This window comes from Tenebrio molitor, chromosome 5 (genome assembly GCF_963966145.1).
Source record: "Tenebrio molitor chromosome 5, icTenMoli1.1, whole genome shotgun sequence".
Classification (NCBI taxonomy): domain Eukaryota; kingdom Metazoa; phylum Arthropoda; class Insecta; order Coleoptera; family Tenebrionidae; genus Tenebrio; species Tenebrio molitor.
In genome coordinates this window covers 1,092,814-1,112,336 of record NC_091050.1, presented here as the reverse complement: position 1 = coordinate 1,112,336, position 19,523 = coordinate 1,092,814, and the positions used below count along the sequence as shown (strand labels likewise).

Sequence of the window (19,523 nt, the reverse complement as noted above, 5' to 3'; positions counted from 1 at the left end):
GTGTTCAATCACAACCCCTCTACGAATATACGAATTTAATTGCACGATATAAAAATAAAATGTGAAATAAATACAAAAGGGCTCTGTTTAAAAATTAGTTGCCTAAAAATTGTCGCTAGAACTGTTACCTATACTCTCTTTACGTCTGCTGATCCTTACGCATTTCTGACATGGTTGCTTGCTCGGCTCCCAGCAACAGATGTGGTAACACACCCCGCACTGACTGCACCGTCTTACTTTGCGCATCTGCCAAGGGAATATCACTTCGGGTGCGTTGCAGATCTCGCAGATGAAGCCTCTCGCGATGCACAACTTAACAAAAATAAAAATACAATTTGATTTTTCATTTTTCCAAAAGACTACCTTGCACTCCGACGTATGTCTACAGCACAAATCCACTAAATACTTAAGTCTAAGTTTCATATCACCATTTCTAACATTGACTAGATCCTCCATGGAATACACTTCGGGCTCGGTTAACATGTAGGACTTCTCTTGTTGCAGCTTGTCCCGAACTCTGCACAACAACCGTTACGCTTCGATCAAAACAAACAAAAATACTCACGTTTCGGCATATTTACAAACAAAAATGAAGTCTTTTAGGTGAAACAAACCCAACCGAAATCTCCGACAGAACTGGAGATTCTTCGACATCTTCCAGATGTGTTTGTTCAATTCGAAAACGCGGAACAAGGGATCGGAATACATTTGTTCCAAGAGTCTGTACGAAAAGGAAGACACAGGATATCTGTTGAAGTCCCACTTTTGCAAGACTCGTCCTGGAATCAGCGCGAGCTGATTGGTGTGACACCCTGTACAGAAATATCTCCCCAAATAGTCGCAATAGCGGAATCTTGACGCGTACTGTGGCGCCACCTTCATACTGCAGCCCGCGCACCGATAGTTTTGTTTAGCAATCAAGATCTTCCTCCTGGAAACGCGACCAAATCAACAAACTAACCCCCGAGATCTGGATGTACTCACGACGGGGGCGGATGTATGGTGAAGATGATCTGGGGCCTAGGCGGCGCCCACTCTTGAGTGCCCCTCAAAAGCGTGGAGGAGCAAGTCGACTCGTCGGGACTGACCGGCCAGCTCTTCGGCATGGGGAGGAGAGCTTGGGGGGCGTCCTCTTCCGACACTAGCCACTCCAGGTCGGACGCTCTCGGTAGTTGTTTCTCGCTGAACTTGCTGATGAGGGAGAGGGCGACGCCTTCGGCCGAGAAGATGTCGGAGGCGCCGTCCGGGGCGCCTCGAGGTCGCTTCAAGACGTCCGCTTCGGAGTAGAGAGACGCCATGGAGACGGAGAGGCAGTGGTTGTCCGACAGGTTGGACACTTCGTCGATTTCCAGGTCGTCGACTTCGTCGGAGCTCGCGCTGTCGGACAGGGACTCGGGGGTGGTGGAGCAAGGGCTCACGGTGGTGGCGGCTGAATGAGAAAAAAGAGTGTGTGCTTAAGACCGCACGACAGAAGTGAAAACTTCTATGATGCTCGTTACTGATTTTAAGTAATATGTACCTATTCTATAAAAAATATTTCATTATGGAGGAATAAGGAGCAATGCATAAATAATTATTATTACATATTTAAACCCAATGCTGTTTTTAAATAAGCATAAAAAATCTGTATTTTTGAATAGAAACTGCAAATATGTCCGCTTTTAGAGGTACACTCAGGCAAAATTTGTGAGGTTAGGTTTGGATGTTTAAGTTTTATTTTCTTGACGATGATATTGAACACAATACACAACACAAGTTTTCATAGCAATACCAATACCCTGTATTATGATAGTTTGTCCATTTTCCTCTTCACATTTTGCTACACAAATTTTTCCAATAGATAAATTGTTGAAGCCATATAATTGAGAATTACGTATTAAATCCTACATTCATCTGTAAACTTACAATATTTGTCGTGTCTTTATCGTTTATATTATATAAAACTATACAGGGTATTTCACGAGTGATAATGAGCCTGACGGAATAATAAATTCAAGCCACAACACATTTTCAAAAAAAGCCGGACATTTTAATGACAGTACCCAGCTTTTTTCGGAAATATAACGTGGGTTGCATTTTAAATTACGTCAGCCTCATTATCACTCGTGGAATATCCTGTATATATATACATGCAGCTCTGCACTGAGGTCAGTCGGGTCACAACACAACGTACAATGAAAATTTAAAATTGACAAGTGACAGACAGTCGATTGTTTTTCGCTCGCTCCGCTAAAAAACTCGACTCCCTTGATTTTAGCTTGCCGTGTCGTGCTGCGAACGATTTTCGCTTGCATTTTAGCGTGTCGCATGAAACTAATTCACTGCCCGGGAATAAAATGTATGTGGCGGGCCTAAAGAAGTTTTCACTTCAAAAAGTACGGTCTGTATTTCTTGTCGAAGTGACGTGAAAGAGGAAGAATTGCGAATTTAAAACAAATCGCTGCGTCGCCTCGTAGGAAAAAACAAAGTACGTGTAGTTGGGAAAGTAACAAAACAACGTAAAAGGGAGTTGGCATAAAATACAAAAGAACACAACATAACGTAAGATCCAGTAGGTTTTTCCTCGCTCGCAAATTTTTCTTTTGTTTCTTTTTATTAGCGGAGGAGAAAATGAGAAACATTACATATTACAACAAAATGTGTTGAACCAACAAAAAAAAAGTCACAATTCGCTTTTTATTAGCTCATCCATCCTTGAACCTGCTCCTAATTACCCCAAGTTTTTCTTTTTTTTTTGTTACGACATCCCAAACTCTTTTTTCTACAAAACAAATTCAAGTACTCACTGTCAGTTTTTCCGTCGCTCATCAACGGCTCCGTCCAGACTTTCCTCTGCTTTTCGACCAACTTTTCCCGTCTTCTGATCCTGATCCGCTGCTTCAAATCCATGATCTCGGGATCGCTGTCGTCGAATTGGTCGTCGGCCAGTTTGACATCTCTCCGGCACCGGATCTGTTCCATAGCGGAAATGATCGCCTCGGATATGCTAAAGTGGGCATTCTCTCGATCGAGTTCGGCGTTTGCTCTGGCAAATTGACTCGAGGTCAAGAAGGAGAGCAAACTTTGACCTTTCGCGGGCCTCGGAAAGTACCTGAACAGCAAAAAAATACAAAAAACGTATCTTTTTAGTTCCGTTCCAATTTTTCAGATAAATTCACATTCACATTATTCGTTGTACAAAATATTTAACAAGATAAAAACTACATCCATTTTTTTTAAACTTCACGCATAATATAAACAGTAAGTCACGTGATTTACGTGAACCAATGCGATACTTGAATTGTTGAAGAGCCTTCCGATTCGTTGTTATTCATCACGTGAGTGACGGCCGAGCAACGCAATTGGTTCTCGGTTTTGGTCACGCTGCAGTAAGTCATACTCAAGAATGTAATTAAAAAAATTCACGAACCCGGTGGCCATCGGAAGGACACTCATTCCGCCATCCTCAATGAAAGACTTCTTGGGAGTCTTCCTGAAGTCCTTCTCTCCCGGCAAGGGCAAAAAACTGTCAACGAGTCTCGGGGAATGCGTCAGATTCCTCGTCTCTGGCAAGGACTTGGTGGAAAGATTCATCAGATCATCAGTACCCATATTGCCGCTGCTCTGCGAGCTGCTCAAAGGGGGCGTGTGCTCGATAATATCGCAATTGTTTATGATCACGTGCCTCGTCTCCTTCCTCCCCTTCGCGCCGCCCTTCTTCAGATTGCTCTTCCTCATCTTTGGATATTGCATCGACTTATAATCGAATTTCAAACTATTGGCTGAGATTTTTTTGGTATAAATTGGCGTGGACGGCGTCGTTTTGCTCTGCGCGAACACCTCTTTGCCCTTCATCTGGAAATTGTTGGAGCGCAAAGTCGGCATGCTGTGCCACGGCTTCAACTTCCCCTTGATGCGGGGAACTTTGACCGGGCTCTTGTCCGCCTCCTTCACGTCTTGCATCGTCCTGCTGCGCTTCTTCTCGCATTCCGCGTACATCTTCAAGTGGTCGTCGGGGTACGACGAGCACCGGCGGTGCATCTTGTGGAACTCTTTGGCGTTGGCTTCCAGGAGAAAGAGGCAGGGGTTGATCTCTGACATCAGACTGGCCTGGTTGCGCTCCACCGCGCGCAAGCAAATCAGCGCGGCTTCCGCGTACTTCTCCTGGCAGAGAAACGCGTACTTTTGGTAGCATTTCAAGAGGTGCGTTTTGTCTGACAACAGCCAGGACAGTTTCTGGGACAGAGAGTGGTTCTCCAGGCTGCGGTACAGCCAAATTGAGGCCTTGTCGTCTTTGAGGTTTTGAGGCACGTGAGGCTTATACTCGCAGTCTATCGAAAAATAGGACTTGGAATTTTCCGGTTGCAGCCATTCTAGGCCTTGAATGAAGTTAAAGTAGCTGGTATTTTCCTGAGAGAATATTGCGTAAAAGTGAGGTTATGTATGTGTTTACTCTTGACTCACGATTCCAGGAGATTTGCAGCCGTGTTTGAATATTTTTTCCACCGAGCAGTGGAAGCGGTTCAGCCCCCCGTAGATGTACCACACGTTTGCCACTTGAGACACCAGCAGCCCCTCAACCGTGGTCTTCAAATCGCGGAGGAGCTGTTGGTATTTTTGCACATACGTATCAGAATTCGACATGTTGTTGCGTTATTTTGATAAACAAGCCCCACATTTGCTCCCAATGAGAGAAAGTAAAACGAAAAAACGCGACTTAGAGTTACTCATGATCTAAACAAATCCTCCCACGAGAATGACAGCTGTCAAAACGTCCACAACTGTCAACTTGACGTTTAAAAGCATGGGCGTCTCACACAGCCGGGCGACGGGGGCACCGCTTCATGAAAACATACCCAATGTTGTCTATTTTTTTTATTGAAATGGAACAAAGCTATGCAGAATCGAAAAAACTGCTACAAGTACAAATCGGAATAGTTTGAAATCTGGAGTTGACAACCTGAGCCGTGATTGGCTATCACCCAAGAACCTCGTTTCATTTGGTAGAAAATGAGATCAAAAGTGCTTTGGGAGCGACCATTTTTTATTAAACCTTAACATATTTTAACATAAGAAGTTTCATAATCAGGATCAATTTCACACAAAACATAATATTCGATTGACCAACAACGAAAATATTGCAAGTGATCTAGGCTACGCTAAAAAATAAATAATGCTAAAAAATTACAAACAATTTTATCTTTTATTTCAATTTATTACTAGTCATAACATTTATAGAACGTAAAGAAAAAAGCTACAACTTAACACTTTAGCATGCACTACAACTAAAAACAAAAAAAAACACTATGTAATTCAATTAGTCGTAACGAAATCAAGAGCGAAATAATTCGTAAGTGAACACTAAATTAATCGTTTCAATTTAATGAGAGATTTGTATCACTGTTTGATTCATTGTACTTGTAAACTATAGTAGTAATAATAATTCTAATAATAATAATAATAACGGATTCAATAAATATATACAATCTCAAAAATGCGATTTTATTACATACGTCTGTAGTCTTCAGCAGGGGTTAATAAATTACAGCTTTAAAATTAAAGCGATGGCTCTCACAGTACTTCGCTCACAGCTACTTTTATTTACATTTATTAATATCTTTCGACTCCATTAATAAATATATAAACGTACGGTCACTAATTTATCGACTATCTCTAAGTAAATCGAGTCAAATACAACAAAGAAAACAGTGGTTCCACAATCGATCAGTTTCGGGGAATCACTAGTACAAATAAAATCAGAAACTGACTAGACCGTCGTAGAAAATCTCATTAAATTGACGTTTTGAATGATCAAATCATTTCTAGGTTGCTTAAGTCTAGGGTCTGGTATTACGTCGATACAATTGAAGCACTTAATATAGTTTGAACGTAACTATAGAAAAAATATATCAACACCATCACACATATGGCAAAAATTGTGGTCTTTAAATCAGAACTTAGCCTACTGTATATGAAACACACCAACTTACATCCATGTTCGCGCTCGCACTACACGGAAACACAAATTTAAGGCATTTTTATGAGAGTTTTGTGTAATATTAAATAAAGAGTAAAGGTAGACATGGGCGGGTTGGCGACAACTGAAAGACGACGACGTGGGATGTGTGCAGTCTATTTCATTCGGACATGACAATCATACAGTTGGCATCATTGTTAAAGAAACAAAAAACAAACAGCCAAATCCGTACATTTATCGGTTACAACACCTCATTGGTAGCACTATAAAAACGATATATACAGACAAAATTATATGTTTCAATTCCAATAAGATAATACAGGTGATCTTAAAATGTTATAAAGGTATATATTATAAATATGTACAAAAGAAAAATGTCGGCAAGGAGAGCGGGTTATGTTCTAAGGCATCCTGCTGACTGACGACTTCATAGTATAATGTAGTGTGTATAAACGATAGTTAACGACTGTTTAGTGGCTAGTTTGCGACACCGCTGCTACGCTGCCAATGTCAGATTCTTCCTTACGATAAATCTACAACAAAGAAACACATCGCAATGAAAAATTGTATTACAATTACAACCTACGACTTGCACGCATTTCATTACGCTGCTCTGTGCTTTTTTCAGTGTTTACTTTAATCTTTGTTCAAAATGTATATTCTCAAAAAAATCAACGTAAAAAACATTATCACACTGCGTTAGTTCAAGCCACGTCGACCACGTACATTGAATAACTTCCAACTTGGTTACATAAATTCCTAATCTCGGTCAATAAAAGAACAAGACCTGTTTCGCCGTAAAACATTGTCGTACTTTGTTGCTCGACGAAAGACTATTTACTCTGGCTTAGAATTGTTTTCAACGTGATTACAATGTTTTAAAGTCATAATTTCTGACCGTTATTGTGCTGTTATATGTCTTCAGAGGTAATAAAATTGACAACCGTATCGTATTTCTTAACCAATAAAAATTTAATTGCGGGGAATATGGTCTATGCGGATAAGTAATCGAAAACGTGTCCAATTTGATACATTCACATTTCGTTATCATCGGTAAAACTTTAAATTTGGAGAGGCGTGTGACACTGGGACGTGCGACAGAATCGAACGTTCACAATCGACTCTTCAACGCCAACTTGAAGTTTTTAAGACAAATGATTTGTAAGCGCAATAATCAAGAAACGTTAACAATTCTCAAAAATAACCACAATGTATTTTTGTAACTGCGGTCAATTTTTATTCGAAAAACACAACACATGACCGACACCGACAGGATCTGGCCAGGATATTTAATTTTGAAACTAAAAAACCATTCCTAAATGTTGCACTTCTGTGAATTATAAAACACTTCCAACTCGTAAAATACATTATAATAATCATTTCCGGCAGAACTTGCATATTTCTGCTATGACAAATAATTACACAAACAATAAATAATAAAAACGGCTTGGCAATCCGATGTAATAAAAGGTCACGTCATTGTTTTGCTTTCACCTCATAGATTTCCTCAATTCGATTTCAATTTCAAGTCCATTTTTCGTATTACAATATTATAAAACGATTCTTCATAAAAACAATGAACGTTTTTCTTTTGACAAAACAAAAACCCACAAAAAATTACAACCGATTAATTTTAATTTCGGAGCACCGAAATGATCCGACGTTAACCACTCATTACTCTTACATTTTTTTCCTCAATGCCAAAACCAGTGAATTACAACAAAACAAATTATTCGACGCAACAAAGAGTGTGTTTTCCGTGACAAACTGCAATAAAAATATACCGTGCATTATGCCGACATTGTTTTCGTTTCTCATTGTCATAACAGACATCCATCAAACTCTGTTAGACAATCGGCACAGAACAACACCCAAAATTACACCCTCATCGTGTAATCGCACTGCGGCAAGTACTTCTTTTTTTACTTCAATTGTTGTAACAACTCGATGCAAAGAAACGCGATAATTGCCACAATCAAATCGATTTCGGTTTTAAATCACCCACCGGACCTCAACAAACAAACTGACAACTGTTTGCGTTACGATAAACTCGACGTTTTTTTTTTTTAGAGACAAAAACCTTCCATCTTTTTCTCTTCGCCTCCCGGGCGACAATCTTTCGATACTCTTTCCGAAATCACAATCTGGGTCGTCGGACTGGTTTCGGATTTCAAAGAGATCGCTTCACTTTTGAACAAACAAAAAAAAAACACACAGATCCACCTTTCTCACACCTCCAACGAGTTCCGTCTTGGCGAATACTTACAGCTAGGTGGGGCCGTGCTGTAGTTCTTGTGTATTTGATCGTACGTGAACTTAACGAAGGCATCGTATTGTTCTGCGAGCTTTCCCGTCAGCACGTTGTCGTATTCTTCTCTAATTTCAGACTCGAGTTCCCTGAGCATACGTTCGCAGATCAGACCAACCTGAAAACGACAACAACGAGTGAGAGACGAACGTGAAATTGGAAATCTTTAAAATTATAGTAGCGGTGTCGATTGGGGGTAGTTCTCCGCTTCCAGGGAAATGTCATACCGACCTGCTTAAATGTAAAGAGTGCCCTTTCGGAGCGCGAAGGAGATTCCGAGTTTTCTCCGCCCGAACTGCTTCCATCTGAATTTTCCATGCTGTACTGCAATTGCTTGCGTCTTTGTAACCTTCTCAGTTCGGCTTTGATATTTTCCGCCATATATTCTGCAAAAGAAAAAAAAATGTTATTCAAGCGGAATTGATTTTACACAAAAGTATTTTAGCTTGTGCGAATCATTTCACAGAACTATTTTTTTTTTAAAGTTCGTAAAAATTTGTGTAAACCATTGACATTTTGTAGTTTTTCAGATGCCAATAAACTGCTTTGGGAAAAATCTATTAAAAAAAAAACAAAATACATATGTAAAATGTTACTAATTATTACAGTTATTTATTATCAAGAAGCTTCCAAAATTAATTTGTTAACCAACAAATTTCTTGCTAAATTTAAAAAATGGAAAATATGTATAGGGGTCCCAGATAAAATAAGGAAAGAAATACATAATAATTTCTAAGTCAATCGATTGCGTAAAAATTTCATTAATTGTGAAAAAAAACTAGGTGTCCCATACAAAATAGACAAAAAAAATTTTGTAATTTCTAAAGTGACCAATTTTAAATTGATACATATTTAGATAATAATAATATTTTAAAATGTTCGTTTTATACATTATTTTCACATAAGGTTCTACGAAGTGAATAAACAGAAATGTTTCGTTCCCGAACATTCCATTTCTTTGGCAAATATTACATTTTTCTCATGTCAGAATTATTACTCTTACTTAAAAAATATGTGTACAATGCTGTAATACAGAAATAAATAAATAAAAATGCAGAAAGCATAAACAATCTTTTGTCTTGCGAAAACACAAAATTCTGTTGTTTTTCGTTAAATTAAAATAAACGGTGGGTTATTTTCCCTTATCGTGCAAAAAACAAATTACAATTTTTTTCCATTTCAGTATTTAAAATATGCCAGTTCGCATCACAGTTAAATTTAAAAATATATAGGGTGTATGCAGAAAATGTACATTATTAATCTTTCTGGTAAAATCAAAAGCATTACAGTGACGTTCCGTCAAAAATCTCATTTCGATACTTCTTACAACTGTTGTATCTTCAAATTCTTTCGACACATTTTACCACGAAAAACTCTTTCGCTCGCTAAGCATTCACATAAAAACGAAAATAAATATTCACGACAACACCTAGATCTTTTTATCATTTTTAATTTGTATTATGCAACCGTCGGCAAACAACAATAAGCACAAGTGCAAAAATAGTTCGCAAATAAAACGCTTCCATTTCGCGACAACAATGGACAATGACGCACGGAATGTATTTACGAATACGCAAAATATGCATTTTGCGTGCAGATAATAAAACTATACGACGGTTGACAATAATCTCGTTTGAAACATACAAGAATATACGGGGTGTTGACGAAACGTTTCGTTCCAAGATGGCGGCTTGCCGAAAGAAATAAATTGATCGTCACTGTCAACCGGTACAATCGGGATCGGCGATACTCAAAACATGTTGACAAAAGATCAATGAAAACCTACGCTTTTTATTGAAAAGAAGAAAATTTATGAGTAACGACAGCCCTGTGCAGCCACTCGATGCACATCATAATGTAGTTATTGGAAAGGATAAAATAAATAGATAGGACAACAAAGACTGGTGACGGAGTCTAGTTATAAATTTGCATAACAATAATTTTTCGACCAGTTTGACGTTTGACTCCCTAGGCGACATCTTTCATTGTTGAGTGGCGGTCCCACAGTAGACCGCCAACTGTGAACTTCCAAAAAAAGTGCTAAACGCAACTTCCAGCCAACTCGATATAAAACAGTCCAATTTCAAGGAATCGGTAAATATTCTTCGCACTTCTCTCTTCCACAACAATCAACCGACGGAATACACCTCGACAACGGTAAAGATTATCGACTGCTCTCGCCGTTAAATTTTACGTACGATCTCGATAAAATAGGAATTCACGATTTGCTTTCTCCACCATACATCACGGTACTTCGACAAAAGCGCCAACAAAGAAATCGGAACGAGCTGACTGAATGTTGCGCTTGTAAAATTTTTATTTTGCACAATTCCCATTAAAAAATGTCACAGGAAGGGCCGCCCGTCCACGCAGCAGGGAGGGGCTTTGTAAATTTAACAAGCACCAACCGTGCCATTGCGTTACAACGGCCACTTTCGTAACGTCACGTTGTAAAAACGGCATTTCGTCCTTTAGAAAATGCCACTTTCACAAAAGGCAATCGGTCAGGCAGTTTTCATACCCTTGACAATGGCTCCAGTTAGAACAATTCGGGACCTATTATCTCCACAAGAAAAAAATTTTTATCTGTAGAGCAATACTTCTTATCAGAGCCTTATCGTTGCCTTGCATTTAAAAAAAAAAACAAACAAACATGAAAACAGTCTGTCGTCTGGATTGTGCCTAATTTTGGATTTAATAAATTTGCTAGACGTGTTGGTCCTGAGTGGCCTTTTTCAATATTCTTCTATTTATAAACATTCAATTAATCACAAACGCACTGATAATATTCTGATTGTGTCCATAAATTGGTGCAAGTTTATTACTTCAAATTAATTTTTAGATTTTATTAAAGCAGTGAAATCTGTTCTGACTAGTATTAATAACACAAACTAATAACTAATAATTCCGAACCAATTACGGGCAAGTAAAAAATCTGATTTTTTTTTCTCTAAAAAATTTAAAACCAAGTCGTTTATTAAGTCTACATTTTTTGCTATGTTCATTCGTTTTTATTACTTCTGACGACATTGGGCGCCATTCTGCTAATAATAAAAATGAAAGCGCGATATTTTTTCTAAAAGAAATTTATCGACCAATTTAAAAAAAAATCTAAAAACTGCACAAAAACCATTTTCATCTTAGTTCGTAGAGCCGGTCATGATTTCAAAGCAAAGCAAAATTCTTTTCAAAAATTGTTGCTAGCATTCCTTCCAGTCGCATTATTTTGAATTAAACTAAACAAAGATTCTAAAATTTGAAAATCTGACATTTCACAATTTTTTCTCTGCAAAAAAAAAAAACACCAAATCGTTTACCAAGTGCATATTTGTTTTTACTTTCATATTATTTCTGCCCACATTGGAAAATTATTCATTCTGCTAATAATATGGATATTTTTTCTAGAAAAAGAAATCTATCAATCAATTTAAAAAATTAATTCATGGAACATTAATTTTTTAATTTAAAAACTGCACAAAAACCAAACTTTCATGTTAATTTGGATAGTTATTCAAGATATCAAAAGAAAAGATGGTAATTGTTCGCGCGACCTTGAAAGAGAAAAAAAAAGGCATTTGCATAAAGTTTGAATGGTGGGAAACGATCTAGGAAGACGCCCTGGGGGTCTCTAGCCAGAAAAAACGCTAAAATTCCAGGAGTAGTTAAAGTGAACAATTACTGAAAAAATTTTTGTTTATTAGAAGCAGTTCTACTGGAAAATTCTTCTCAACTGTTTTCTCTTGGTTGTCATGTTTTCTACTTACTCTAGTTTACTCACAAAAACAATTCAAAAACGTCGCACACTTCCTCCAAACATTTTCAACCAACCAACCAATTTTGAAATATTTCCAGAACTTTCTTCTCCTATTTTTGCCAGATTCTAGATAAACACACATCCTTGTCCCACCAGCGCTGTTTGCCTTACATTCCAAATGTTTACGTTCAAATGTGACATTATTTTAACGAGTGTTAAGTGATTTCGAACTCGCAAGGACTAATTTGGCGTGACGACAAACCGCACACATATTTTGCAAATCTGTAGCCAACAAAATATTCATCACATTTTGTATGTCACGTTTTGGAAACCGTTCCAACTGGACTAAAATCCGCTTTGACGCAGGAGCTTCGCGATCATCATTTAAGAAAAATTATCATACTTAATGACGCGCAACGCTCTTATCCTCGCGATGTGAAAAATGACCTGGAGAATTTTTTATTTATATTTCAGTTCGTCCTTAAATGGGACGTGACCCGGCATTTTTTTTTTCACAAAACATTTTCTCTTATCGACATAATAAACAGCAACAATCGTAAATCGCACGTGTCAACTCCGGAACTTTCCTTGGCCTGCGCGATAACACTCTTTGAAAAATCAAATTATCAAAACGAGTTTTTTTTTCCATCGTCGAATAAACAATTTCGTCGGCATCTAAAAATTCATTACACAGTCCGACGAGAGAAAACTTATAATTACGCTGTAATGATAATTGCGGCCGCGGATAATTACGCATGTAAAGTAATGCGGTCCAACCTTTTTCACATTCAAATTTTCGACCCGTGACTTGCACTAAAAGGCCAAAGTTTCCTTGCCTGATGCTTAACAATCGGCCCAAGTTGATTAGGGAGTAGATTAGAGTCGAAAACACAGAACCGCCGGCATACACTTAACGCAACGCAACGCTTTGACGTGAATTCTATTAGCCGAACGGTCGTAAGTTACCAACTTACGGTCGGCGGTGATGCCCGATTTAATTAAATTTGGTGAGTTTACGTCTACTTTATTAATGAGAATGTTAATTCAACTATCGATACCGTTCGGGACGCTCCGAAATTCATTTCGTGTTTACGTCCAGCGATGCCGAAACTCGATCAGATAAAAATAAACACAAATCGGACAGGAAATAACAAACAGGACTCGTTTCTCGAGTCGACGAATTTTTTTCAATTTTATTTTATTCCAGTACATATTTAGTTACCTATTTACGGACCCATCTCGGTGGACTTTCATAAATTTCAACCTGAATGGACGGCGGAGAGGTGGAATTTGTTCCACACAAATTGAATTAGTACCATTACGGGCGGCGTATATGCACAGCGAACAATGCAAATTTGCATTATTCCTTTGTAACTGAAATTACGTTGTGTTTCCATGAATCGACCTGAGAAATGTGGAGCCAGAGGAAATAGCACTATGCCATGGTAGCCATTAATTTATTGCACACGGAGAACAGCATCAAACGAACTGTACGGAAGACCGACATAATCAATTAATCAAGATCGTGGAAGGTTGCCTTTCGAGAATCTTGGGTACATTCAAGTCCCAAAGTTTTTCAAAAAATACGTTGAATTCACCACACCCCTCTTGGCCTTCCCGGCAGAAGAAAAGACTCACTCCTGTTACATTTTTGGGAAACTTGTGCCATATGGCAGGGTTGTGTTGCAGCTGCACTGTCCGCTGAACTCTGCTCCCAAGAGGGCGAAACCGGTCTGCGGTTTGTTCGGTGAAGCTCAATGTCCCATCTTTTTCGTTTCTCTGAGCCAATCACCTTGTTATCAATCGGTCAACGTTCGTTCGACGACAAACACTGTGTAGAAACGTTTGCGACTGTTATCGCCGTAAACGGTACAAACAACAAACTACTGACAAACTAAAAAGTTCCATTACATATACCAAATTCGCGAATTTCATGGTACCGGCGCTCTTTCCCCTTTAAAATGATTGTCCCGTGAGATTCTAAGAAACTGACAAAGTGTTCGGGAAAAAACCGATAACACGAATGGATAACCTCAGCTTCTGGGAAATCGTCGTGGCTAGATTCAACATTCCGAATTTGTAACAAGATAAGCGACATTCACCACGTTCAACGATATCAAAACCATTCATGGTTGCAAAATTTTCTGTTTCAAGAATCATATTGTAAAAAAAGGGGGCACGGCATCGAGGCCGGCTTTTATTAATCAATAGGAATATTTCTATAGAACAATTATAATTCCTTTGAAAGCTCAATGTTTTTATTATTATTACTATTAATTCATCTTCAAGCTGATTTGCATCTATGTTGTAATTATGTAAATACGACGACAAAAATTTTTTTGACAACTTCCTTACTGGCACGCCCAATTTTAAAATCTAGAAAAAAATTCTCAATGCGAGATCATTTACATTTTGGAAAGTATGCGATCCAAATGACAAAATTATAATGCAAACAAATCGTAAAAAATTAATTTTTAAATTGGCATTTTCCACGCCTTCAATTGAAATGTGTCAACAAACATGGTGATTTATAAAAAAAAATATTCAACAAACAACGACACCACCGCCTCTGGTTGTTTTATTTACACGATAAAAAACATCTTCCACTTATATGAAAGTATGTAAATACTCGACCGTTAGATAAAATTTTAAAATAGAAAACAAAACGAATCGAACGGTTAAACAATTCAATCAACAGTTTCACATTTTTACAAACTCTTCAACGATAAGGTATCTCTGTAATTGGACAAATTAACAATTTGAGATCGTTTTTGTTTAATTCATAATTAGTCAATTAACATTTTCAAGGCTGTGGTGGAGCCGAATTCTTAGATTTTATTGACTAACAATAACACCAAAATTTCCATCTTTTTTTTGACTAGCCTTTGCAATTTGTAAATACAGATTTCGTTCCGAGTCCACATTTATATATCTGCGAACCGAATTTTATCATCGATTTGAAAAAATTTCCAATCGAGGGAATATCGAATTAGGTCATTGGGTTATTTTGTGTCGAGTTTGAGGTGATAATCGCAATGTTCTTTGTCCTCGTCATAGCTTATCACAAACGGTGGCGCAGTTTTGTAACTTTCGCTGGTTGAACCACACAAATTTACCAAATATGTACAGATAAACAAACTGCTTAATGTGAACAGTCATTTCTTAGGTAACAATAAATGAAAACTGTAAAGATCATGTAAATTGGAAAGCAGACACGATCACCTGCAATTTGGTTATAATACCGACAGTGTGGAATATTTGAAAATATTTCCACATCACAAAAAACACGCTTTTTGCACAAATATCTTTCAACTGTATACCACTATAATTCGTTTTTGTTTTGCTCATTGTATTTGCTTAAATTTTGTTCACGCACGAAACCACAACAAGGTAGAAAGTATCGAGAAGCGCTGCAACAATTGTACGCATAAACAAAAATTTCAATTATCAGAAAAAATTCCAATCGTATTATTACAAAGAATAAAATAATATTGTTCATCTCGATTTTTCCCTCGATCGATCTCAATCGAATTGGATTTATTAGTACTCCCGAATGCAGAAAAAAGGGCGACACACACTTCCCGTTTAGCTTGACGTGTTACAACCTCACGAAGACAATGCTGCTCTAATAATGCTCGCAAGTCAACAATCGGTAACTCGACAACAAATGTCACGTCCAAGTCTTAACTCTAATTTGTTTTCTGCATAACCTTCGGTACTTCGATCTTCTTTCCATTTTTCTTTTTGTATTTTTAATTTGAACGAAGGTAAAAAAACACATTTAAAAAATTCCAACTGCATCAGCAAGAAGGCTCAAAACTGAAATTTTACATTTATGTTTCCCTTGACTTGTGAATGTTGGCCTTAACACCATATTGAACCTGACCCAGCCTCATTTATTGGTACTTTTTTTCGTTTCATTACTGAAACCTTACATCGTCTAATAACGACGAAAATAATCACCGCAATAACCATTTAAACTGTCTGTTTTCTATTACCCAAGCTACAAAACTGTAGATTTTATTGATCGCGATACTTCAATACCAAACTTTATTACCGTACACTTTACGAAAGCGGAATCACTTTAGTCGAGACATCCTTATTAGCGTAACAATCAATCGATAGTGGTATTCACCCTTTCATCATAAATTCGTCTAATTGAAACCGTCTTTGCCTGTGTCGCACACTTCACATTCATTGGATCAAACTAAGAAGTGACGTTCGCAAGGCACAACATACAACGGGACAATGATTATAATTTTTGATCAATTTAATATTAAGGTGTACATATCTTGCATGTGACAACAACGTATCTAAATGTTAAATGGTTTAGAAAAAAATATACATATTTGGAAGTACAAATTTTGAAACCCATACCAAATAATTAGGTCAAAAAAGGTGCTAAACTTATCGGTCTTATCTTATTTGTTTTGCTTGGTTTCGTTCACTACTTTCACTTCACATCAATTTTGTAACCTCACAGAAAAGTACTTTGCGTAAAAACTGATTTTTTTCTGTGACACCAATGAGCCAAACAGTAAATTTTATTTAAAACTAATTTACTGCTTCAAAGGAATTTGGAAACGTCACAATACCAATAATAAACCACGCCTTAATAAAACACCCTGTATGTAATATAATTTTTCCAACTGCAAGGATTAGGGATTGTATTCGATTTTTTTTAAATAGATGATTTCTCTTTTTATTGACTTTTCAGGAAATGTATGTACATAGTTGCGAAAGTATTAATAACATCACTCTACATATATTTTTCATATTTAACAATACGAAATCCAAATACATATCAATCCAACACCCTGTGTTTTTTCACACTTTGAAACAAGCGAAAACATTTTTGTTTTTCGACTGTCTGCAACAGATGTAAACTTGTTTTTAAAATGATTGTGCTTCAAAAACTGTGAAAAAAAAGAACACCTGTATTTCTCAAATTTTAACAAATAGAAAAAATGAGAAATATTCGACTTTTTGGAATAAACAATTAATCTTTTGCGACTTTGCTTTCATCAGTCATTCATCATTTAAACAGTATAAATAAGACGCCGTATCACAATTTCACAATTTAAACAAACACACTGTATTACATTTTTTTTAACATAAATTCCATAATATATGCAGTATTGCAGCCTTCATCGAGGTCAGATAAGCCTTTTCAAAGACACACTAAGGTGTGCGATTTTCTTATCAACTGATTGACAGCTGTAATTGTGATGTTTGTTTGTTTATTAAACAAATTGAAATTGTATTTGCAGATGATGTTGCAGTAGCTGTATTTCGAGTGATGATAAATTGTGACAAAAATGGGATGTTTTTGATGTATTCCGATGTTTAATTGTGCAAGAGCACTTCCGTCCTCGCTTGGGTCGTCATATTTTTGTTATCATCTGCGGACTAGGCATGGCGACGGTGATTCAATCGACGACGTGACTTCCGAAAAGCAAAGCACACCGTGATTTTAGCATTGTTGGAAGGAGCGAGTCACCGAATGACAGATGTCATCTATGACATTTGTGTACCGCGGGGGACCCTCAAATTGCACGAACCGTGGGGCACCTTGACGGGTTCGTTTCGCCCAAAAAAAAACCTGAACCCATTAATCGGCAAGCTGACGTTCCCATCGGTCAGATTTCGTTGGTGGCGGTCTCCGCCGCACAAAACGAAGGGAGCCATTAGATCCAATTATTTAATTTTATGGCCCCGCTCCCACTACCTTTTAAAATCGATAGACCCGCGCCCTGATTTCGCCCCGGTCCCTTCGAAAACGCGAAAATCCAGCGATAACACGGCGGATAACCTCAATTTCTCGAAAGCCGTGACGGTTGCGTCGGATAATTCGAATTCGCAACAACAAACAGATAAGCAATTTGCATAAATTAAATTAGCGCGTTCGCTGCTCCTACGAGTCAAGAAAAATTCCCAGCCGACGGGGCCCCTCCGGTGGAGTCGGTGCGGAGGCGTCGATCAGCTGATAGCGATCGAATGTCAACAACCGGAGACCGTCGGGGGCCCAGCTGGCCCTGTCCACTTACCAGGGGTCAGTTTCTGGCTGACGACGTCGGGAAACGCCGATTTGGGCTTGCTGGAGGAGGCCACCGAGGTGGCGGGGGAGGCGGGCGGCGAGGCCCTGTCCCTGTGCGTAGGGCTCTCGCAGAAGGGGATGCAGCGTCTTCTCTTTGCCGGTCGGCCCCCCAACACGGGCTCCCAGTCCAACGAACGTTTCAGAGTAGCGCACGCCATTTTTAGTTCTGTCGCTAACACTTCACACACAAAACAAACTTTGTTTCACAGGCTATCGCGAAAATACGCGCTTCACACACGAAATCGCACTCGGGACGCTACGCACTCAACGTTTTTCGCCTATTCTTGTCCATGGGAGCGTGATGGTAGACGATTTCATACGCACAGAACGACCAATATGGCGAAACGAAATGAGAGAAGTGACATTTTGCTTCCACTAGTGGGCTGTGCGATGAATATACGGTTACCATTGGCTGGGAGAGCGGGGCGCATGCGCAGTGGACGGCGCCATCTCTCGTCAAAGAGACGTACGCACCCATCAAACCCTATAGAAATTTCCCAAATTCTGAAATCCACAACGAAATCGGGAAAATCAAAGCACTAATCGATTCATTGAATCAAATGTGGTGTAGAGTGACGTCTGTTGCGCTTTCCACAAGAACTGTGCAATTAAACAGTTAGTTGATTAACAAAGAACTCTCATGACGTATGCCAGTGCCGTAACAAAGACTTCTCAAAAATTTGAGAAACCTTAATCACTAGTCAGTGGCGTAGCCGTGTTTGGAATATGGAGTGTTCAATTGAAAAGTTTATCGAGTAGCCTTTGAATTTTTCACAACATTGTAAACTATGTCTTAGAAGATCAATGACAAAAGTTGGGTTAGGACCACTTTAGAAGTGACATTTTTCACTAAATTGATAAAACCACCCAACAGTTTGTACCTATTTCATTTTATCTTAATTTTGTTATGTATACTAATATAGATTCTTTCTATTAATTCTATGACGTAAGAAATTGCTCGTGTCTACTGTTACGGTGTTTTCAAAAATGGCAACTTTGTAAAATAAAAGAAAATAGCGTTTTAGGTCATTTTTCTGATGATTTTTTGTTTCGGGGTTATATCTAAAAAGAAAAAAATGTGGGTTGAAACAAAGGTAAAGCATGTTCAGTGTATTATTGTCTTGAAATATCAAATTACGTACCACCTGTTGATTACTGAAATTAAATAATAAACATGCGTATAACCTTATTTCTTTTCATTTTACAAGCATCTGGCACTTCACACTATTGCCCGCAAATTTTTAACGCAACTTTTCATTTTCCCCTAAATCAAGATTCTGCAGAATTGGTATCCCAAGTGCTGTCTCTACAGGACAGACCAACATAAGAACAGTGAATCCAAATTTAAACAAATGTTCCTAAATTTCAAAATCAAAATTCGCAGACTTCATCTAACTAACAATGTTCG

At 38.1% G+C, this 19,523-nt stretch overlaps 2 protein-coding genes across 2 annotated transcripts; both read right to left on the bottom strand.

The window, feature by feature from the left end:
• Positions 1-20: 20 nt before the first annotated feature.
• Positions 21-4,767, bottom strand: Rubicon (run domain Beclin-1-interacting and cysteine-rich domain-containing protein rubicon). The gene is made up of 7 exons (XM_069046770.1): positions 4,444-4,767; positions 3,410-4,389; positions 2,787-3,091; positions 985-1,429; positions 566-931; positions 364-517; positions 21-312 (listed from the first exon to the last, which is right to left on the bottom strand). Exons 1-7 carry the CDS (start codon positions 4,621-4,623, stop codon positions 103-105), a joined length of 2,640 nt encoding a protein of 879 aa, XP_068902871.1. The 5' UTR covers positions 4,624-4,767; the 3' UTR covers positions 21-102.
• Positions 4,768-5,005: 238 nt separating this feature from the next.
• akirin lies at positions 5,006-18,516 on the bottom strand. The gene is made up of 4 exons (XM_069046802.1): positions 18,066-18,516; positions 8,496-8,650; positions 8,223-8,382; positions 5,006-6,489 (listed from the first exon to the last, which is right to left on the bottom strand). Exons 1-4 carry the CDS (start codon positions 18,271-18,273, stop codon positions 6,479-6,481), a joined length of 534 nt encoding a protein of 177 aa, XP_068902903.1. The 5' UTR covers positions 18,274-18,516; the 3' UTR covers positions 5,006-6,478.
• Positions 18,517-19,523: the final 1,007 nt, after the last annotated feature.

Excerpts from the sequence above, each read along its gene's own strand:
- Rubicon (XM_069046770.1), bottom strand. The coding sequence starts at position 4,623 with ATGTCGAATTCTGATACGTATGTGCAAAAATACCAACAGCTCCTCCGC. Across the intron at positions 4,390-4,443 it reads GCTGCAAATCTCCTGGAATC|GAAAATACCAGCTACTTTAA; the intron begins GTGAGTCAAGAG and ends ATATTCTCTCAG. Across the intron at positions 3,092-3,409 it reads GTCCTTCCGATGGCCACCGG|GTACTTTCCGAGGCCCGCGA; the intron begins GTTCGTGAATTT and ends TTTGCTGTTCAG.
- akirin (XM_069046802.1), bottom strand. The coding sequence starts at position 18,273 with ATGGCGTGCGCTACTCTGAAACGTTCGTTGGACTGGGAGCCCGTGTTG. Across the intron at positions 8,651-18,065 it reads CAGCCAGAAACTGACCCCTG|AATATATGGCGGAAAATATC; the intron begins GTAAGTGGACAG and ends TTTCTTTTGCAG. Across the intron at positions 8,383-8,495 it reads CACTCTTTACATTTAAGCAG|GTTGGTCTGATCTGCGAACG; the intron begins GTCGGTATGACA and ends TGTCGTTTTCAG.